This window comes from Citrus clementina, unplaced genomic scaffold (assembly GCF_000493195.1).
Source record: "Citrus clementina cultivar Clemenules unplaced genomic scaffold, Citrus_clementina_v1.0 scaffold_3, whole genome shotgun sequence".
Lineage (NCBI taxonomy): Eukaryota > Viridiplantae > Streptophyta > Magnoliopsida > Sapindales > Rutaceae > Citrus > Citrus x clementina.
In genome coordinates, this window is record NW_006262339.1 from 3,541,985 (window position 1) to 3,560,650 (window position 18,666).

Below are 18,666 nucleotides of genomic sequence, written 5' to 3' on the forward strand. Positions count from 1 at the left end.
AGTGTGTATGTTACATTAATTGTAACATAGCATTTACCTTTATATTAATATCTTGCTAAAAAATTATTAATAAGATTAAGTGTCCTTTCAGTTGCTTCTATGTTAAGTTGGGGGAAAAAAATCCATGCATATTTATTAAAAATATATGCACATTACAAAATCATTGGTCGGATTGACAGTGATAACTTATCAAAGTGGGAAAGGACATTGTCAATAACTCGAGAGTTAATGGAAGCAAGGCAGAAGAATGTCAAATATGATTATTAATCATTTAATTAGTAACTTAATTAACATCAAAGTTGAATCTAACGGCCCATGATTGGTCCTATAAATTTGGATGTATTTGGAGGTCATTCTCAGTGTAAAACCTAGTAGACATCCAAGAGATCCACTTGAATGGAAATGATGCTTCTGCTTTAATCAAAGCTGAGTCACCTCCAATCACCTACCTCCACCAAACACTCCTTTGCAAACTAATCCATTTTCAAATATTTTTTTGTCAATATAAAATTTACGCTGCCTCTGGGAGCACCATACTCTTCACTTTGTATTTTGGCTTTCACCATTAGATTTATGGTTTGGATATCTTTATTTCATTAATAACGTTGCAGTCCTTGTTGTTTGTTAAAAATAAAAAAAGTTAAAGATTTCAAAATTTTGATACATATTTTTCCTCTCTGCAATCTTCTTCACCCTCCCCTGTTTTTTTTTTTTTTCCCAATTTCCTTTAATCACTCTTGTCTAATTCATTCTTTATTTCTTTATCTACTCAAATAAATTAGTTACTCTCAAGGGGCAATCTCTTTCAATTACTAAGCGAAGTTAATGATTTCATCATATTTTATACACACACTCTCTATCTCTTATCTCTTAAATCTTGAGCCTCCATCCATAATGAAATTTGAATTTCTTTTTTTATGGATATTCGACAAATTAAATAGATTGTAACTATCTATACAAATTAAATGAACTATAACCATCTATGTGTTGTATGTATGCCCCCAAGGGCGTGGTCGGGTTGGTTGCAGTGAAACTGTACCCTCTACCAAAATGCGGGTTCGATTCTTAGGGGTGGTAAGGGGGTAAAAAATTGTATTTGGGCTTGCCTATCCACCCCCCCCCCCTCCCCCCACATCTTTAAAAAAAAAATCTATGTGTTGTATGTATGTATGTGCAATTAATATACTTTAGGAACTTCTCTTTTTTCTTTTTGTCAAAACAAATTAATAAATAAATGGTTGTGTGATGATGTTTTTAAACTTTATAATAACTCGAAAAAGTATGCTTTATGATTGAGAAAATTGAATAAATCAATTTGATGTAAACCCCTCTTGTTATCTTTGAAAATTTAAAGACTAAAATTATCTATGAAAATCTAATTACTAAGGAAGAGGAGAAGAAATAAGGAAAAAGAAAAAGGGAGCGTAATGCAGGAGAGGGATTAAGAAGTAGAAAGCAGGGTAAAAACTTAACATTTAATAATTATTTATTATTTGTGGGGCTTAGATGTTAACGTCTTGGAAACAAGTATTTTTTTCCCATTTTATGGCCAACAATAAGGACTGTTTTGTAATTAAATCAGAAAATACTAAAACCGTAGAACAACATAGTTTTGTCCCATTGTAAATACTTTATGTCACATTCGACCTGAATAATTTTCAACATTTATCATTTATTTGTCACAAATGAGGACCATACATGATATTTTTTCTTTTTTGTTTTTTTTTATTAAAAGGGCCATTTATGAATTGAATTGTTAACAATTCAGCTTTTGTCAAATTAAATAAGATATTACAATCATCGCATTAACTTTATGTCCGCAGCTATCACACCCGCGATGTAACAATACAAGATAGAATGGAAAATTAACATCTAGCCGTGACCCATAATTAACTGGACCCTACCACAATAGATTGTGTGAGTCATATGCATATTCTGAAGTTGAAAGTTGTGATACGGGGCATAATAAGCAGATTGAAAAGCCATCTTCTTTCTTTTATATATGATGCAAGTCCAAAATGATAAGTTAACGTATAGGTGCTTGTAACATGTATGTCTCGTTTGAGTTGTTGCCTTGTTGGCATGGCAATACTCAGTAATATGTGAAGCAAAATTTATATATATATATATATATGTAGTGGGCATTGAATGAATGAGAGATCGATGCATGCAGATGACATGTAAAATGGTCCATTCAGAGTGCTCGACAATTAACAACTATATTTTCTCAAGTTGTTGCCATCAACTTTTGCTTATTTTTCTGCCACCCTTTTGATCAAAAGACTGTAGCGTGCGACTTAGAAGCAGTTCATGGTCCAGACGCATTATTTGCTTAAGGGGGTGTTTGTCAACTAAAGTGTCTTTTTGTCCACCATTTAATCCCTACAACAAAAATTACAGCTCCATTTTCATTTCGACTTTAGCTAGCGTCATTGTTGTTGCCATTTTGAATATGAACACACAACACATATTCTTTATCATCTGCACTATGCACCTTCAAAAAGTTCGGTTAAATCTGTGTAAATGTTCTCAAATGAAGTGATATAATATTTTATTTTCGACCAAAGTAATAAGTTTTCGCATCGGGAACGCGATAACGACATGTGGTATGTGAATTATTGGTATAAGTTCGGATGCTTCTGTATATTGGTTCCCTCAAGAATGCCTCAAAAGTCAATACAAATTATCTCATTAGACAAATCATGTTGAAGAAAATTGAATGAACACAAGCAGAAAACCGATGCTTGGATTTCATTTCCTAAAATCATTTGTATACATACATACATACATACTTTTAAGAGAGTTTGATGTGTCGTCTATCATAGAATGTCTTCCTGTAATTCCAAGCTTCGAAGGGGAGTGAATTTTCAGCTTCAGCTTCTTTGATGAACAATAAGTTGCATGGTTTGCACTCATTTTCATACTTGATCGATAAACCTCTTATCCTTATAAATGTATAATGCTCTGTATTCCTGTACGAGTTTAATGGACAACACTGAAAGTTTGAGGAGAACATTTACACATATTTTGTTGTGCTGAAAGTTTAGAAATGCGGCATATCTGAAAAGATAAGGAATGTTGTGTCTGTTTGATTTGCTGATGTGCAGTTTAAAGCAGATACAGGAGGTAATTCGTTAAAAAAAAATGATTAATTTTGTTTGAAAGATTTCATAGTCGTAATTAGATTGAGAGAGCCGTTATTTTTATTTATTAGAATGTGAAGAGGTGAGATTGGTAACAAAGAGTCGACAAAATTGAAGAAGCAAGAGGCATTAATTTTATGGAGAAGAAAATGAAGAATTTACCCTTAAACAAATGGTACAAGTAGATATTGCTTTATTTTTTGTAAGGATCATTTACTTATATTGGTAATTGATGAGATTTTACTTATGCGGCATGTTATTATATGCATGTTTATTTTATTAATTTTTTTTTATATTCTCTTTTGGTGACCAATTCTATACGGAGGATATTTAGGTTGTTGATATGGAATTTAATCACTCATACCACCTCGAGAGTGTTAAGGTCTCCAAAAGGGAAAGTTAGATCCCTTGAAGGTAGGAATGTAAATTATCAAGTGGGAATTGAGGATCCCTCAAGGTGGGAAGTAAGGAACTCTCAACTGAGGTTTTGATTTGGTCAAAAACGCCAACCCAACAGAGCTGAAATATCGGGATAATGTTTATCATTAAGAAAGAACGTAGGAAAACAAAGAAAATAGGTAAGTAAGTTGGTTACAAGGCCAACACACACCTAAAAAAGAGTAGCACGATCCTCATTCCTAAAAACATATTCCACTTTCTTCTTCCATCACCCCAAGGGTCTAATTATGCCAGCTGCTCTACCTAGGGATGGCAAAATCCTCCACGGGTTTGAGGCCCCATGGATCCCCACCCCAAATGGGAAAAAATTTGAATAATTTTTGGGGAATGGGGTGGGGAGTGGGGGGAAAATAATTCTCAAATTCTTAATGGGGTGAGGTTTGGTTTTGTACTCCCCACCCCAATCCCCATTATATATAAATATGTTTTTAATTTTTATTTTATCAATTATAATGTCAATTAATAATTTTTATGCAATATAAACAAGATATGAATGAAAGAAAATCCTATAATATTTTTCAACTCTGAAACATTGTTATATTTTCTTTTCTCTTTTAAGGTGCTACGCTCTTTAAATATTTTTCACTTTTAATATCATTTTAAGATATTGTTTCAAACTTTTAGATTTTTTTTAAAAGAATTTAAATACTTTATAATATGATGATGATTTTATTTTAAGTCTCTAATTTTTAATTTACTAAAATAATATATTTATACAAATTATAAAATAGATAAATGGGGAATGGGGTGGGGATGGGGAAATCATTCCCCACATGGAGATTTTCCATCCCCACCCCACTAAATTTATTGGGGAATGGGGTGGGAAATGAAGGCAAAAATTTCTAACAGGGTGGGGAATGGGGTATGCCTCCCCACCCCCACCCCACATGGAGATTCTCCATCCCCACCCCACTAAATTTATTGGGGAATGGGGTGGGAAATGGAGGCAAAAATTTCTAACGGGGTGGGGAATGGGGTATGCCTCCCCACCCCCACCCCACCCCATTGCCATCCCTCTCTACCATCCTACAACCTCTTAAAATAAACGACATGAAACCATAACCGCTGTGTAGCACTTCATTCCCACAATGGATGAGGCCAATAACTACTCACATTTTTTTTTTGATAAGGAAGATAACTACTCACATTCACCAAAAATAAAAAAGAGCCACTCTCCTAAATATATGATAAGCTATAAATATTCCAGTACTCTCTTAAAGAGAGGTAAGTTCACTATAATTCTAATATTTTATGATTTAATTGAAATTCTCTAGTCACTAACTTAAGCACCGGAGCGGGATCGCTGGAAACCCCCTTTTCTGGCCCTATTTTATCACTTTTTGTTTGTTACTATGTGTGCAGTTATACCTCCATTTGTTGCACTTCATTTGACCCTAGGCGAGAAAAGATCAGGCATCAACATGGGTTATGAATTTAATTTTAATTATGTTATTGGACTGTACCTAGTTGATGTAAACATAACTTGTTTGGTTATAAAAACAAGCATATTGATGGGCTTTGGGGATGAACCCCCGTCAAATGAACTGAATAACAATGAAAAATACCATAATCTGTTGAAGAAAGCAATTAAATTTTGTTTTAGATCTTCATTGGCAATGAATCTCTATTCATGATTGTTTTACATTATAGGCACCGACATGTTTGTTTGTTATAGACTATTGTACTTGTGGGGTCTCATGTTGTTATTCCTCTTTGACATATAGATTGCAATTTCGAAGATTAATCAGTTATGGAAAAGGAATTTAAGGCGAGTAAATTGAGGTATTGAAAATTCATTTTATTTTATTCAGTTGGTTGCTATAAATCTAACACATCTGAATGAAGGGTTGCTCAATGACCATTGTTAAATTAAAGGAGTAAAGGTGTTGTTAATTGATGGTGTATTGTTATTTCTATTTATACCAATTATATGTTGTGGCTATATTACTTTGTAGAGCATTATACAACTCTTGCAATTTTCAGTACTTCATGGAATATTTAGTGAACATATAAGATTAATATTATAAAGTGTTAATAAGGGTTTTCTTAATTTTGTTAGCCTGTGTGACCAATTAAAGCTTCCATATTGTACAAGTTGGCATGGCAAGGAAGGAGAATCTACAATAGAGAATGTTTTTTTTTTTTTAAATTTAGGAGGTCAATGAGCACTTGATTGCCTACAATTTCGACCTTGTAATCAATTGTGTAAAAGGAATCGAAGGTTTGTGAGGTTGAGGTATTGAAAATTCCCTTTGTTTTTTTACTTCTAGTGGTTACTACAAATGTAAGATGATGTAGAGGTTCCTTCTGAATTAGCTTTGTTAAATTGATGTAGTGAAGGTGCTGTCATTTGATGACGTATTTTTTTTTTTAATTTTCTTTTCCAATTATATGTTGTGGCTGTATCAGTGTGCAATACATTAAACAACACTTGTACATATTAGTACTTGATGCAATAAGAGAGCAGATAATATTATTATTATTATTTTAAATCCTCGGAAAAGGTGTTTCGAATTTTGTTAGCTTCTGTGACCATTTCATGTCTCCTTCATCTTTTATAGGTTAATGTGGTGAGGAAAGAGAATCCAAAATTCAGTGTTGTCCATTGACGCAATGGATGAGAAATTAGCTGCCTACAATTTCCACCATAATATCAAATCTGCATCAAGAATGTAAAGTTTATAAGATTGAGGTATTGAATATTCCCTCTCATTTTAGAATTTTTTTAAAATTATTTTTGTTGTTCTTCATTTGCTCGCTAGAGATGTGACATGATAAGATGGTGCCCTCTTAGTGGGATTTGTTAAATTGATGGAGTACATGTGCTGCCAATTTAAAGACGTATCCATTTTTTTCTTTAATATTTTTAAATTTTATGTGTGGTTGTATCACTTTGTAGAAGATTATAGAATTGATGCATAATTCAGTAATTAATGCAATAAGATCGCAAACGAGATTGACATTGTGACGTCTTGATAAGGGTATTCGGAGTTATGACAGATTGAGTGACTATTTCACGCTACCTTTATCCTTTACAGGTTTGCGTGATGAGTAAGGAGAACCCACGATTTAGAGTGTTGTCTATCGAGGGGATCATGAGTAGTTAATTGATATAACCAAATAAGAGTAGAAGTTGGTATCATGGCCCATCATTTATCATAAACGATGAATTGAAAAAGCAAAAAGGCATTTTTTCCCCTTATGATGAATTAATAATTTTAATCGCTTATGCACATAGCCATTGCCGTCCAAAGAAAAAAACAAGACATTGAAAAATAGGTTAAATATTCATGGCAGTGCCAAGTAAAGGGGAAGTGCTTTGTGTTAGTAGTAGCGGGTGACTTTAACTGGGCTATTGAATTAATGATAAATATTCAGTTGTGCCTTTGATGGCCATTGATATGATAACGATGAATGCAATTTGAGTGAGGTCGTCCCTTGTATGATGCATGATGCATGGTAAGAGACAAATTATTAAAAGAAATTGAAAAAAAAAAAAAGGTTTCATTTCATAATACTTGGAACTTGGGCGATGTGGTAGTGGATTCTTGCTAACAAATTTAATTGTGTAATTGTTTCTAATTTAATTGTTTTCATCAAGAGATTTTGTTGCTTTTCCTCCCTGTTCATTTCGTTTGAAGGGGGTTCCTTTCCAATTGGTTCCATTTCAACATATTTGTTTATAACCAAGCTAATCATGTTTACATCTACCAGGTGCACTCGAGTAATAAAATTAAATTAAAATTCATAACCCCAATATTCTCAATACAAAATTCGTCACTAGAAGAGCATACAACAAAACAAGCATATAACATGTTGTACAAGTAACACCTTATGAATTAGGCATATAGCCAATGGCCCTTACAAAAAGAAAGCAACATCTACCTGCATAGTTTTTTCAAAACTTAATGCAGGATCATCTTTCATTTTCTTTAAGAAATTAATTGCCTCTTCCTTCTTCAATCCTATGCTTCTTGCAATGAAATTAACTAATGAATCCTCGTTACCATTCTCCCCTTCTCTGATTCTAACACATAAGCATAACAGGCTCTCTAAGCTATTTACCGCCATTAAACCTTTCAAACAAAATTAACAATTTCTCATCAGGAGTTACCTGCTGCACCGATCGAAGCCTCATCAATGGATGAAACAGACATCTTTCCATTTCCACTCCTTTTTCATATAATGAGATAAGCCTAATTCCTAAAGTTTCAGTTACGCCCAATACTGCAATTGGCTACCACAACCATATATTCCCTTTCAATTTAGCTGACACCATTTTAGATCACTTCACCCTGATATGATCACAATTCCATGGGCAAAAGATTTGAATCATTGGAATTTTATATGTGCACCAAAAAAAAAAAAAGATAGCCCTTGGACATTGAATTCTTCCACTCCCACCCCAAATCAATCAAGGAGGTGCACACAACCCAAACAAAAAGGATACTAGTTTACAGTAAACACCTCTATATAATCCCTCCCTCTGCCAACAAAACCAAGACATTTCAAATAATCAGAAGCAGATGAACTTAACATCACAAAATCAACAGAGGTAGAAGCCCTATACTACTTCTATGCGAGAGTTTCCAAGTAATATGATATTCAAAGTGATACCCTGATTATCCAAAAACAAGGCAATCTGAGAACTGAAGGCTCATAAATATTTGAAATACTAATACTGTTCAAGATCTTTAAGTTTAAGATTACCTAATAAATCAGTTGGGTTTTTCTCACCACTCATCTCAAAACTTGCACGATCTCTTCTCCCAAGCCAAACATGAAACTTTCAATTCATTTGGCTTTCCCACTCAATTACTTCAACTACTAATTTACAAATTCGTATTTCCAAAATGAAGGTTGCAACTGATCCCTAAAACCCTAATCCACGAAAACGATCTTCAGAACCACAATATCAGAAGCAGCATCACAAATATGATATTATTTCCAGTAACAAATCGTCATTTCACTCGCAGATATAAAGCTAAACAAATTCATAACAATAACAGCCACGATCAAATCATTTTAACGCCAAAACAGAATTAATCAATAACAGGTCTCAATATAAAGCAAAAAGTTTCAAATGATAACATAAACATCCAAAACTACATGTAAAAATAGTCAAATATTCAAAAACTGAAATCCAAAATATCACAAAAATTTTCTAAAAACAATAACAGTAAACCTAAGCAGTAAGCACAACAGCTCCACCAGCTTCTTTAATTTTCTTCTCGGCTGTCTTGGAAACAAGCTTGGCCTTCACCACAACGGGTTGGTTCTCAGGCAAAACGCCCTTACCCAAAACCTTAAAGTAGCCAAACTGAGTCACATCGATCATTGGCACATTGTCTTTGGAAGCCTTGGCTTTGACCTCCTGAGGTACCATCGACCAAAGCTTGTCGACGTTCACAATTGGGCAATGAAATTTATTACGCAGTTTGTGGAAGTACCTCATACCGACTTTGCCGAAATAACCCGGATGGTACTTATCGAAGAGGATCCTGTGGTGGTGCATGCCTCCGGCGTTACCGCGTCCTCCCGGGTGCTTTCTGTGCTTCCCGATACGACCATGCCCCGCGCTGACGTGGCCCCTCTTCTTACGGTTCTTCTTGAATCGGGTTGTCATCTTTCTCTTGCTGGGACTAGGAAGCTCTCTTCCTCCTTTTTCCTTACCTTCTGCGGAGTGCACTCACTGCGGGGCGGGGATTTCAGATTAGGGTTTTTAAGTTTATATAGGGAAGTCTAGGGTTATTTCTATATTGCTTTTACAATTTTGCCCTGCCTTTTTTTTTTTTACAAAAAATGTTACTCTTCGCTTCACTCCACTTACAACTTACAAGTCTAGCAATATTGCACACACATGTTCACTTTACAGCTTTATTAGTTCACTCCTTGCATTCAATCTAATTTCACGATTGATAGTAATTTTTGGGTTGAACTGCTAATTTGTAGATTACGAAAATAGTAAGATGTATTTTATTACAATAACAGAATATTATTACTAATGAATATGCGACTAATGTTTTCGCACATTTTGAAAGTGTATTCAAATGGCGTTGCATGTTTTCTGTTGCATTAGGGTTTTCGCTCACAGGTTGGGAAACAAAAGAAAAAACGAATCAACTCCACTAACCAAGCTGCGAGTAGCAGCACTCCTATGATTTCTCAATCTTAGTGCACTTTTGGAAAGGTAAGCAATATGATCTACATGGGAACATACATTACACATCAATAATCAGTAGTAATCCTAATCATTTCAAGGTTAGCCAACTCAATTATGCAACATCTATGACATGAATTTCCTGTATCTTCTTCCTCATCTCATTGTTACAAATTGCAGCTTCAAGTTAATGGCTAAATCACATAATAATCAAACAAGCTGCAAGCACAGCATGGACCTAACTACATTCGCAGAGATCTTCACATTCAAGAATGGTGTTTGTTCAAGAGCATTGCCACCATAATAACTACCACAGCCTCTTTGAACCAAGAGGAATAGTATTAGACCCTGACATTGAAGATCGGATGCCAAAGCCTCCTCGTCCTCTGGAGCGGAAGTTTCCCCCAGAACCTATGTAACAATAGGAACAAAAATGTTCTATCATCCTGGGATACACAATGACCATGCCACCTATTTGCAAGAAGAAAAATCATGAAAACAATGAATTACCTCCAAAACTAGGAGCTGCAGATCGTGCCAAGCCAGATAGCGCGGGACTCACAATCTGCCCTGCTTCTTGTAGGATCTTGATTAGATCCCTAGCAAACTTTGCATTTGAATGCGTAAAAAAGGTAAAAGCAGTTCCTCTGGCCCCTGCACGACCAGTTCGCCCAATCCTGTGAACATAATCCTCAAGGCTGGTTGGAAAATCATAATTGACAACACATTTTATGTCCTTCACATCTATAACAAAAGAAGGTAGAGGTTAGGCCAAAAGAACAAATATTAAGGTTTATCAAACATAAGAAAATTATTAAAGACATAGGTTGCAGAACAGATCAGACAAATTGAGCTCAGCTCAAGTTCGGCTTCGCGAGGAAGAACGGTTAAGTCATCATTTGCACAATAAATTAACCTTCTCAGACTTGAGCCAAAGTTCAGCCTGCCGAAAAACTCGGTCAAAAGGGCTCATAAATCTAGTTAAACATGCTCAAGTCAACTACTTGGCATCACTCAGCCTACATACAGCCAAAACAGAAAACAAAACCAAACCCCCCTTATCCCTGCACCCCGAAGATCTGAGTGGTCAAATTTAAGATAAGAAGTTTATCAAATAAATGTGCCCACCTTAACCTTGCAGGGATAAGGAACAGCTTCACCACCACCATTTAAGAACCCAATAAGTACATGAGAGTCAACCAGGCTGCCCAACAGACCAGCTCCATAACCGTGGATGGGCAACAATAAGTACAACTATGTTACTAAAGACACTCGAGGGAAGGAGCCATGATATTCCAGGCAACTTGAGCAAAGGTTACAACCTCATGTCAGCCAGCTTTCTAGAATATTTTATGGCTTGCACATAAACAGAAAAGGCAACTTCCCTGACCTACAGAGGCTTCCATAGTGTTATGGTATATCATCGCTCTATCTCAGTCATATCAGTCTAACGTGCTCCCCGCGTCCATGTAACATAAGATGTAAGAATAAGGTGGTACCCAAGCAGAGAATATTTCACCAGACATTCTGGTAAAGAAGAGAAACCAATATGCCTCTCATCCAACCTGTAAATCCTTGAATGTGAGTACCTTGTTTATGGGTTAGTGAAAAACAACAGTCAACAGCCATTATGCATGATGACAACCTTCTTTGGACCCAAACCACAAATTATATTCTCAGGAAACTGGACAGCAGCCCGGCAACTCGCTTTCAAGACCTAAAAGATTAGACCTAAGATTCCAAACTCCTAAGTCCTAACACACAGTGATCCTACCAAGGCCCCGTGCAGCAACATCAGTAGCAGTCATTATAGGACTTCTTCCACTTCTAAATTCAGCCAGGACCCAATCCCTTTCTGACTGGTTTTTATCACCATGAATGGACAGAGCTGGCCACCCATCCATTCTCAGTTGCCTTGTAACTTGGTCACATCCTTTTTTGGTCTCAGTGAATATTAGAATTCGACTCCCATCCATCACTTCTTTAAGCAGTTTGATCAGCCTGCAAATGAACATACTAACAAATCAAGACCCAGAGAACACAGTAATCAAGATTTCTCATTACCAGTTGCAGAGACCAACCTGTTATACTTCTCTGCCTCTGTTACAACTTCAACCACTTGGTTTATTGATTGGTTTGCTTTCAACTCTAGTGATCCAATGATTACCTAAATATGGTCACAATCATAAGGACATAAAACATCAACATGGCATAAAATTTTCAAAACAAATTGGAAGTCACCGAAAAATAAATAAATAAATAAACAAACAAACATATAAATATAGATCATAAGAACAACACGAACCTTATATGGATTCCGCAGAAACTGCCTAGCTAGAGTTTCAACCTCTCTTGGCCATGTGGCACTCCAATACAAAGTCTGTCTATCTGGTCGGATCTATATCAAGAACATAATTCACAACTTGAAACTATTTATAAGCAGGAATTAAATGCAATGACAGCAGCATATCAGTTTTACCAGTAAGAATTCATGTATTATCACTATATTTGGCATATTTATTGTCATAGTAATCTTAAGAGTACCACAACCTTTTGCTACAGTTATAGAGATTGTATAGAGAGCTTATAAGTGTCCTATCAAATTCTCCAATAGTCATATTGTATGAAAGATGAAGATACAACAAATGAAAATACCTGAGTTACAATTTTCCTAATTTGAGGCTCAAATCCCATGTCCAACATTCGGTCAGCCTCATCCAACACAAGGTAAGTCACTCTTCGCAAGTTCGTGTGTTGAGCTTCCAACATATCTATCAGTCGACCAGGGGTGGCAATAACAATTTCAACACCTGGCATAAAGAGAATCCACAAATCATTAAATGCTCCACTGACCTGCATGTGGATCAATTGACAAAAAGCAATTAATACTCTCGAACGAAAATGAAAATACCTCTACGAAGATCACGAATTTGAGGTCCTTTGGGAGCACCACCATAGATGCAAGTACTTCTAATACCAGCTCTCGACCCAAATTTTAAAGCCTCTTCCTGAATTTGAACAGCCAATTCTCTAGTAGGTGCCAACACTAAGACTATAGGACCTTCTCCTTGGACTGAGTAACCGTAACACAAAAAGACAATCAAATTGAGCCAATAACTAGTTGAATGGAAATAGGAAAAACTAAAAAACTCCAAATAAGGTGTAAGTGTAGAAAATTCTTACCCAATCTTGGCTGAGCACTAACATGTACGAAAGCAGGCAACAGATAAGACAAAGTTTTACCAGAACCAGTCTCTGCAATTCCAATTAAATCTCTACCCTTTAAAGCCATAGGCCAACCCTGAGCCTGAATTGGCGTTGGCTCAACAAATCCTAATTTAGCAATCACCTCTAGGCAGTAATCTAATACACCACAAATCAAAATCAAAATAAGCAAAAAGTAAGCAATCAATAGTATTAAAAAGCTTAATAGCAATAAAAAGAGCTAAAAAGTACCAGGGAAGTTCGCTTCCTGAAAAATCCGAATAGGCCTTGGAACATCGTGGCCTTCAACAGTAATTTCACGCCTGGCACGATACATCTTCACCTCCGTTTCTGTCATTGCCCGTATTGACGGGCTCTCCACATAGAAATTCTTCTCAAACGGGACTAAGTTTCCAAAATCCTGCTTCGGAAGCGATAAGTTATCTAAATCGTCCCTATGACCGCCATGCCGACCTCCTCTTCCGCCACCTCTACCACCGCCACGGCCTGAGTCAAAACCTCTTCCCCCACCACCTCTCCTATCACCTCCACTATGGCCTTTCGATATTCCTCTACCACCGAATCTTATTGCACCGCCACCGCCGCGGCCGCCATCGAATCTACCGACTGGTGGATACGCGCCGGGAGCAGCTCCGAGGCCTCTTCCGGGGTAACTAGCTGGAGGAGGAGGAGGACCTCCGTAAGGAGCGGGACCGCCCGGGCCCATGATTGGCGGCGGTGGGCCTACTAAATCGCTGCAATAAAAATAATTACATAGGAGAAGTTTTGAATTAAAGGAAAGAGAGAGCGTTAGATCTGAATTCGAGTAAAGGAATAAGTGACGGCTTTACCTGCGACGTTGACGGTAAGAGTCGGGGTCAGCGTATCGGTGATCGTACCGATTCATCTTAACTTACAGTTGGCGGTTAACTTGAAATATCGGCCTTTCTTTTTCAATACTTAACGTGAACCGGAGTTGAAAGAAAAGGAGCTTCAATTGTTTTGTGCGCGCCTGGGTTTGATTCTACGTTCTGCTTGGGAAAGAAATACCCGTTGATAGTACATATTGCTTTTTTTTGCACGCGGCAATCGCATTTACTTGAGATGGGCCGTGGGCTTGGTTGTGGAAAGCCCATGTTGACTTTGTGCGGAATGAATTTGCTGATGCGTGTTAGAAAAGTGAAAAAAAAAATAGCCTCCCGGTTTTTGGGCATGTCTAAGAGAGTGTGTTGCCATTAGTAAAGATGTTTTTAGCGGAAATTTTTTTAGTTTCTGATCATGAGGTGAGGGGTCTTTGTTATTTGTCTTCACTTCGGGGAGATCTTTGCCTGGGGGATGCTGTCTGAATTTATAAAACATTTTGGAAAATTTTAATGAGATTGTCAGGATTGAAGACTTCAGAAATGAACAAATATAACCAATTGAGATCAGTTTGAGGCCAAAGTGATATAGTAGAAATGAATGGAAGATCAAACTGATCTCAATTGGCACAAATGTTTAGGTACAAATGGCACTTTATAAGAAATTAAAATGAATGGAAGATCAAATGCAACAGTTTGTTGTGAGTCTTGTGGTGCGATGTCAGCCAGCCATGGTTACTTTCAGAAGCCATAATGAATTCAGGCACAAAAACAGCACACATTCTGAATGTGTGAATCCAAATAATATCATCTCCCATAGTTTATAACTCTGGCTGTTTAATTTCTGAAGTCTTATTCAGTTTGTGCAGTACAAAGGCATGGTTATTAGTAGCACGAATTGCATCTACCCTTGGCAAACTTTAGGATTGTGCCTTTCTTTCATCAATGATCTGATTTATTTAATTAGATAAAAAATTTAAAATTCAACGCTTTGTGCCCGGAGATGGAAGAGAGTTAGTTCTGAAAAAAGATTGTTCTTGATTGGAAAGAATGAACAACATGCACAGTGCACAGGAGCATTAATTTCAGTTTCAATTTTGAAACTTGCCCGATAAGCATACACATTCAAATAAGTTCCTTCGAGACTTGCCTTTCACTTGTGGTCTTCCAGTCCCAGGGCTTGAGGGTGAAGGTGAAGATGAACGGGAAAGCTCTGCTTCTGCTACCTTTTGACCGTCCACAACCTTCTTGCCATCATGAACAATGGTAACTTCACAATAATCTGGCGCATTCTTTTTCACAAACTCTCCTTTCGACAACTTCTTCGTGAATAGCCTGAGAAAGAAGTGGGCATCTCATATAGACAATTCCCTTTTTCCTTTCATTTTCAGAGTTACCTTGGGAAACAAACGAACAAGAATTGACAAATATTTATACCTGGAGCGAGGAGACAGTTTGGTTCCCATGACAAGACTGGTAACGTTGGCGACAGAAATGAGATCAAGAATTGCTTTAGCTGTCGCTTTGCTCTCAACCAGCATCGTCTCCACTGTTACCTGCTGCATGGAAGCGAAAATGAGTACCCAACTGTCAAATATTTTTCTGTGCTTCATGCGTGGTTAATTGTCAACATAGAGTACATAACCCGAGCACCTTGGCATCATTACAGAGGCGAATGTATTTCTGCAAGAGATTTCTTCTCCTGTTATTCTCTTCATTTACATAAACCCTCACCTGCTCTTGGTTCAATTGGCTCCTTGCCAATCTTCCAACTATCATTTCAATAGAAACAATATAATTAAATTTGATGAATGCACTTAACATCATATTACGCATAACGAAAACCGACACCAGTAGCTTTGTGCTGTTTCACACCAACACATGCAGTATCAATATCACTGGCTTGATAGGATTGCCATTCTATTGTATAACCTGATACCACCAACAACATGACATGGCACTTACTTTTTCATTTTCTTATTATGCAAGTTTTTCGTTATCAGGAATTTATTTATAGTAGCATATTTGGAAAGCTGTTGATGTTAATTTCAAGGGGGTGGTTGGGAAAAGCAAGTACGATGATCAGCAAAAATTGCAACTCCTTAAACAGAAACTAAATGTCCATCTAATCAGAGAGTACTAGTTAATGACAGTATAAATTAAAATTTAGTATCACCTGGTGTGTTGATGTATGTTACGGGAGAAAAAACATGGACAAGATAAATCCGGGCACCGGGAGAAACAGCGTGATCAAGAGCCCATTTAAGCACATGTAAATCATCTTTGCCTACAGCCACATAAACATCACTAGCAGCTGCATCTCTGCTGGCAGCGCCAATGCTCCTGCTATGATCCTCTCCAATCTCGACAATCTCCGGTGACATAATTCTTGCACTACAATATTGCACGGAGTGATGGTGATGATGATGAAGATGATCAGCCGGCGGATGCTTCTCTTCTTCCATGTTCTTCGCGTTGCTAAGAACGAAGACTAACAAGGGCTAAGGAGCGAAGATAACAAGATTTTGGTGCTAGTGGGTCGGCAGTTTATGAGGAAGGAGTCGTTGCTCTCAATGCCACAAAAGAGAAAAAGGGAGGAGATTCTTTTTTGTCAAGTTTAGCAGGCTATTGGATATGTCACAATTGCACACCCTTTTTGTAAAATGTTATGTCACATAACCTATGTATACCCTTTTGCTTTCTCTTAGCATCTGCTTTTTTTTTTCCATCGTCGACTCAAATTTGATTTCTCTGCAGATGAGAGTCGTTGGTGCCCCTATACATAGGCCCAAGAAGGTAAATATGCATGCTTCACATTTCAATCACAAAGAATATGATGATGATGATCAATGATTAAAGAAGTCATTGTGACTGCTACTGTCTCAATTGTGGTGCTGTCCCCATCTAAAATGTTTACCATCCAAGTGGTGCATGCGAAATCGAGATGCGTCTCTATTATTTAATTGTTTTGTCCATCTCTTTGATTGTATTGAATAGACGTGGATCAAACCTTTTTATTTCTCTTTGTAGATTTTAAGCAACATGTGCTTCGATGAAAAATGCTGACCAGACAGACAAATATATGAGAAGAGAAGACATTATAGACCACTTAATACATGCCTTAAACGCGGCACATTTGAGTGGCTATAGAATACGTGCACCCTTATGACATAGGGTTGGATCAAAAGCAAATGATAATTAATGGAAGATGAGGGCTTCATTGGTACACTTTCTTCAAGGAGCTGATTTCAGGTCAAGTGGGTAAACTACTTAACTTCACCACCACCGTTTACTAAATTAGAAAAAGGCACCAGTGACTTGAACGTTTCCGATACATTTAGGTGAACATCTCGTTTGTTTGTTTAGTGTCTATCCCTCCCTCGTTAAGCGAACAACTAATTCTTTAGGTTACGTTAAGTAGCTTATCGTGTCTTTCTGTTTGAGGCTTTCAGCTAGAATTTTACGGATGAAAGAGATGATGAGTAATCCTAATGCTTATAGTTCCGTTTTATATAAAAGTTTTTTAATGTATACAATTATAGTCTAATAATTTAAATTGATTTCCATTTATGTGAACCTAGTTTGAACCTTATACTTCTTATACCCCTTCAACAGGTTTTATCAATTAAGTTAACTAGAACCCGCACAAGATAATCCCTTCAATACTTTCAAAATCTCTAAAATTTATTAACTGTACAGATATTTTCTTGGTCGTTAACGGTGCTTGTTCTTGTTTTTTTTTTTAGCTTCTCCTATTGCTGTATTATTGTATGTACTAGAGATGGTCAATGGACTATGCCGGCACCAAAGCATGGCCCATGCGTGCTCGTACCCGTGTTGTATAGTGCCTATTATGTGTTTCGTGCTGTGCTTAAATTTTTTTACTTAGGCTCAGCTTGGCACACGTGCCATGCCTAAGAAAAAATCTCACTAAGCTTTTTTTTTTTAATTTTTTAAAAGCTCATACTAAGTTGTTGTCATATTTTTTAGGTCTATGCATTTATTCAAATTTAATAAAATTCAAAATTCAAAATGCAAGTCCATATTCAATAATAATAAACTAATAATAGTAACAAAATGTAATATTAATTACTAAATTTGACCTTATAGTATTAGAATTTTTTAATACTTAATAATAATAATAATAAATTTCTTAAGGGTTAACTTAATTGTTAATTTGGACTTATATAATGTCATAAATCATAGTTCACAATAATATTAATGCATATTTATAAATAATATTTATAATTTTATTAATTAAAATCAGGATATCAATTATTTATTTAATAAATTATAAATATAAATCAATCATAGTATTTTTTAAACTAAGAATTAAATGAGCTTAAAAAATTCAACTTCAAGTTATTTGTAAAATCATAAAATTTTAAGTTTACTTTCATTAAAAAATAAACACATGCTTATTGCGAGCTTTTTCATTGCGTCGTGCTTAGTTTATCTCTAATTATACCGTGCTTTTAAGGCCAACATACCTAAACTTTTAAGTCCGGCCCGGCCCACGTACATGTCATGCCATACCACGTGCCCCACCAAAATGTACTCGTGTCGTGCCGTGCTGTACGAACATGGGTTGTGCCACGTGCGCGTCCGGCTCATTGGCCATCCCTAGTATGTACTAATGAAACGCCCTATAATAATTGCTCGAAGCCCTTCTCCTTGAGATGGTAAATGTCATCAATTTCTTCCAAGTTCCTGTATTTTTCTCTTTTTAAAAGTTCATAGTTCAGGGCGGTTTAAGCTGAGATAAAAATGATGTCAGCACAATGTGAGATAATGACATTTGCAGTATTCATGTAAGCATGTATGTAATGTATGTTCGGGA

The 18,666-nt window shown here is 36.4% G+C and overlaps 3 protein-coding genes across 5 annotated transcripts; all 3 read right to left on the bottom strand.

The window, feature by feature from the left end:
- Positions 1-8,625: 8,625 nt before the first annotated feature.
- LOC112100043 (60S ribosomal protein L27a-3-like) lies at positions 8,626-9,323 on the bottom strand. The gene has a single exon (XM_024187637.1). The coding sequence runs from the start codon at positions 9,226-9,228 to the stop codon at positions 8,788-8,790; it is 441 nt and encodes a 146-aa protein (XP_024043405.1). The 5' UTR covers positions 9,229-9,323; the 3' UTR covers positions 8,626-8,787.
- A 391-nt stretch (positions 9,324-9,714) lies between these two features.
- On the bottom strand, positions 9,715-14,020 carry LOC18046024 (DEAD-box ATP-dependent RNA helicase 20). Of its 2 annotated transcripts, XM_006439846.2 has the most exons (10): positions 13,818-14,020; positions 13,219-13,721; positions 12,946-13,125; positions 12,674-12,835; positions 12,418-12,572; positions 12,068-12,160; positions 11,844-11,929; positions 11,537-11,763; positions 10,273-10,506; positions 9,715-10,173 (listed from the first exon to the last, which is right to left on the bottom strand). In XM_006439846.2, exons 1-10 carry the CDS (start codon positions 13,871-13,873, stop codon positions 10,070-10,072), a joined length of 1,800 nt encoding a protein of 599 aa, XP_006439909.1. In that variant the 5' UTR covers positions 13,874-14,020; the 3' UTR covers positions 9,715-10,069. The 2 variants fall into 2 exon arrangements, 1 of the variants encoding a protein (XP_006439909.1); XR_002906300.1 differs by lacking the exon at positions 9,715-10,173 and having other exon boundaries at positions 10,418-10,506; positions 10,891-11,763.
- A 781-nt stretch (positions 14,021-14,801) lies between these two features.
- Positions 14,802-16,543, bottom strand: LOC18046025 (U-box domain-containing protein 33). 2 transcript variants are annotated; one of them, XM_006439847.2, is made up of 4 exons: positions 16,003-16,543; positions 15,480-15,598; positions 15,264-15,382; positions 14,802-15,161 (listed from the first exon to the last, which is right to left on the bottom strand). In XM_006439847.2, exons 1-4 carry the CDS (start codon positions 16,289-16,291, stop codon positions 14,918-14,920), a joined length of 771 nt encoding a protein of 256 aa, XP_006439910.1. In that variant the 5' UTR covers positions 16,292-16,543; the 3' UTR covers positions 14,802-14,917. The 2 variants fall into 2 exon arrangements, with proteins under 2 accessions (XP_006439910.1, XP_006439911.1); XM_006439848.2 differs by having other exon boundaries at positions 15,264-15,385.
- Positions 16,544-18,666: the final 2,123 nt, after the last annotated feature.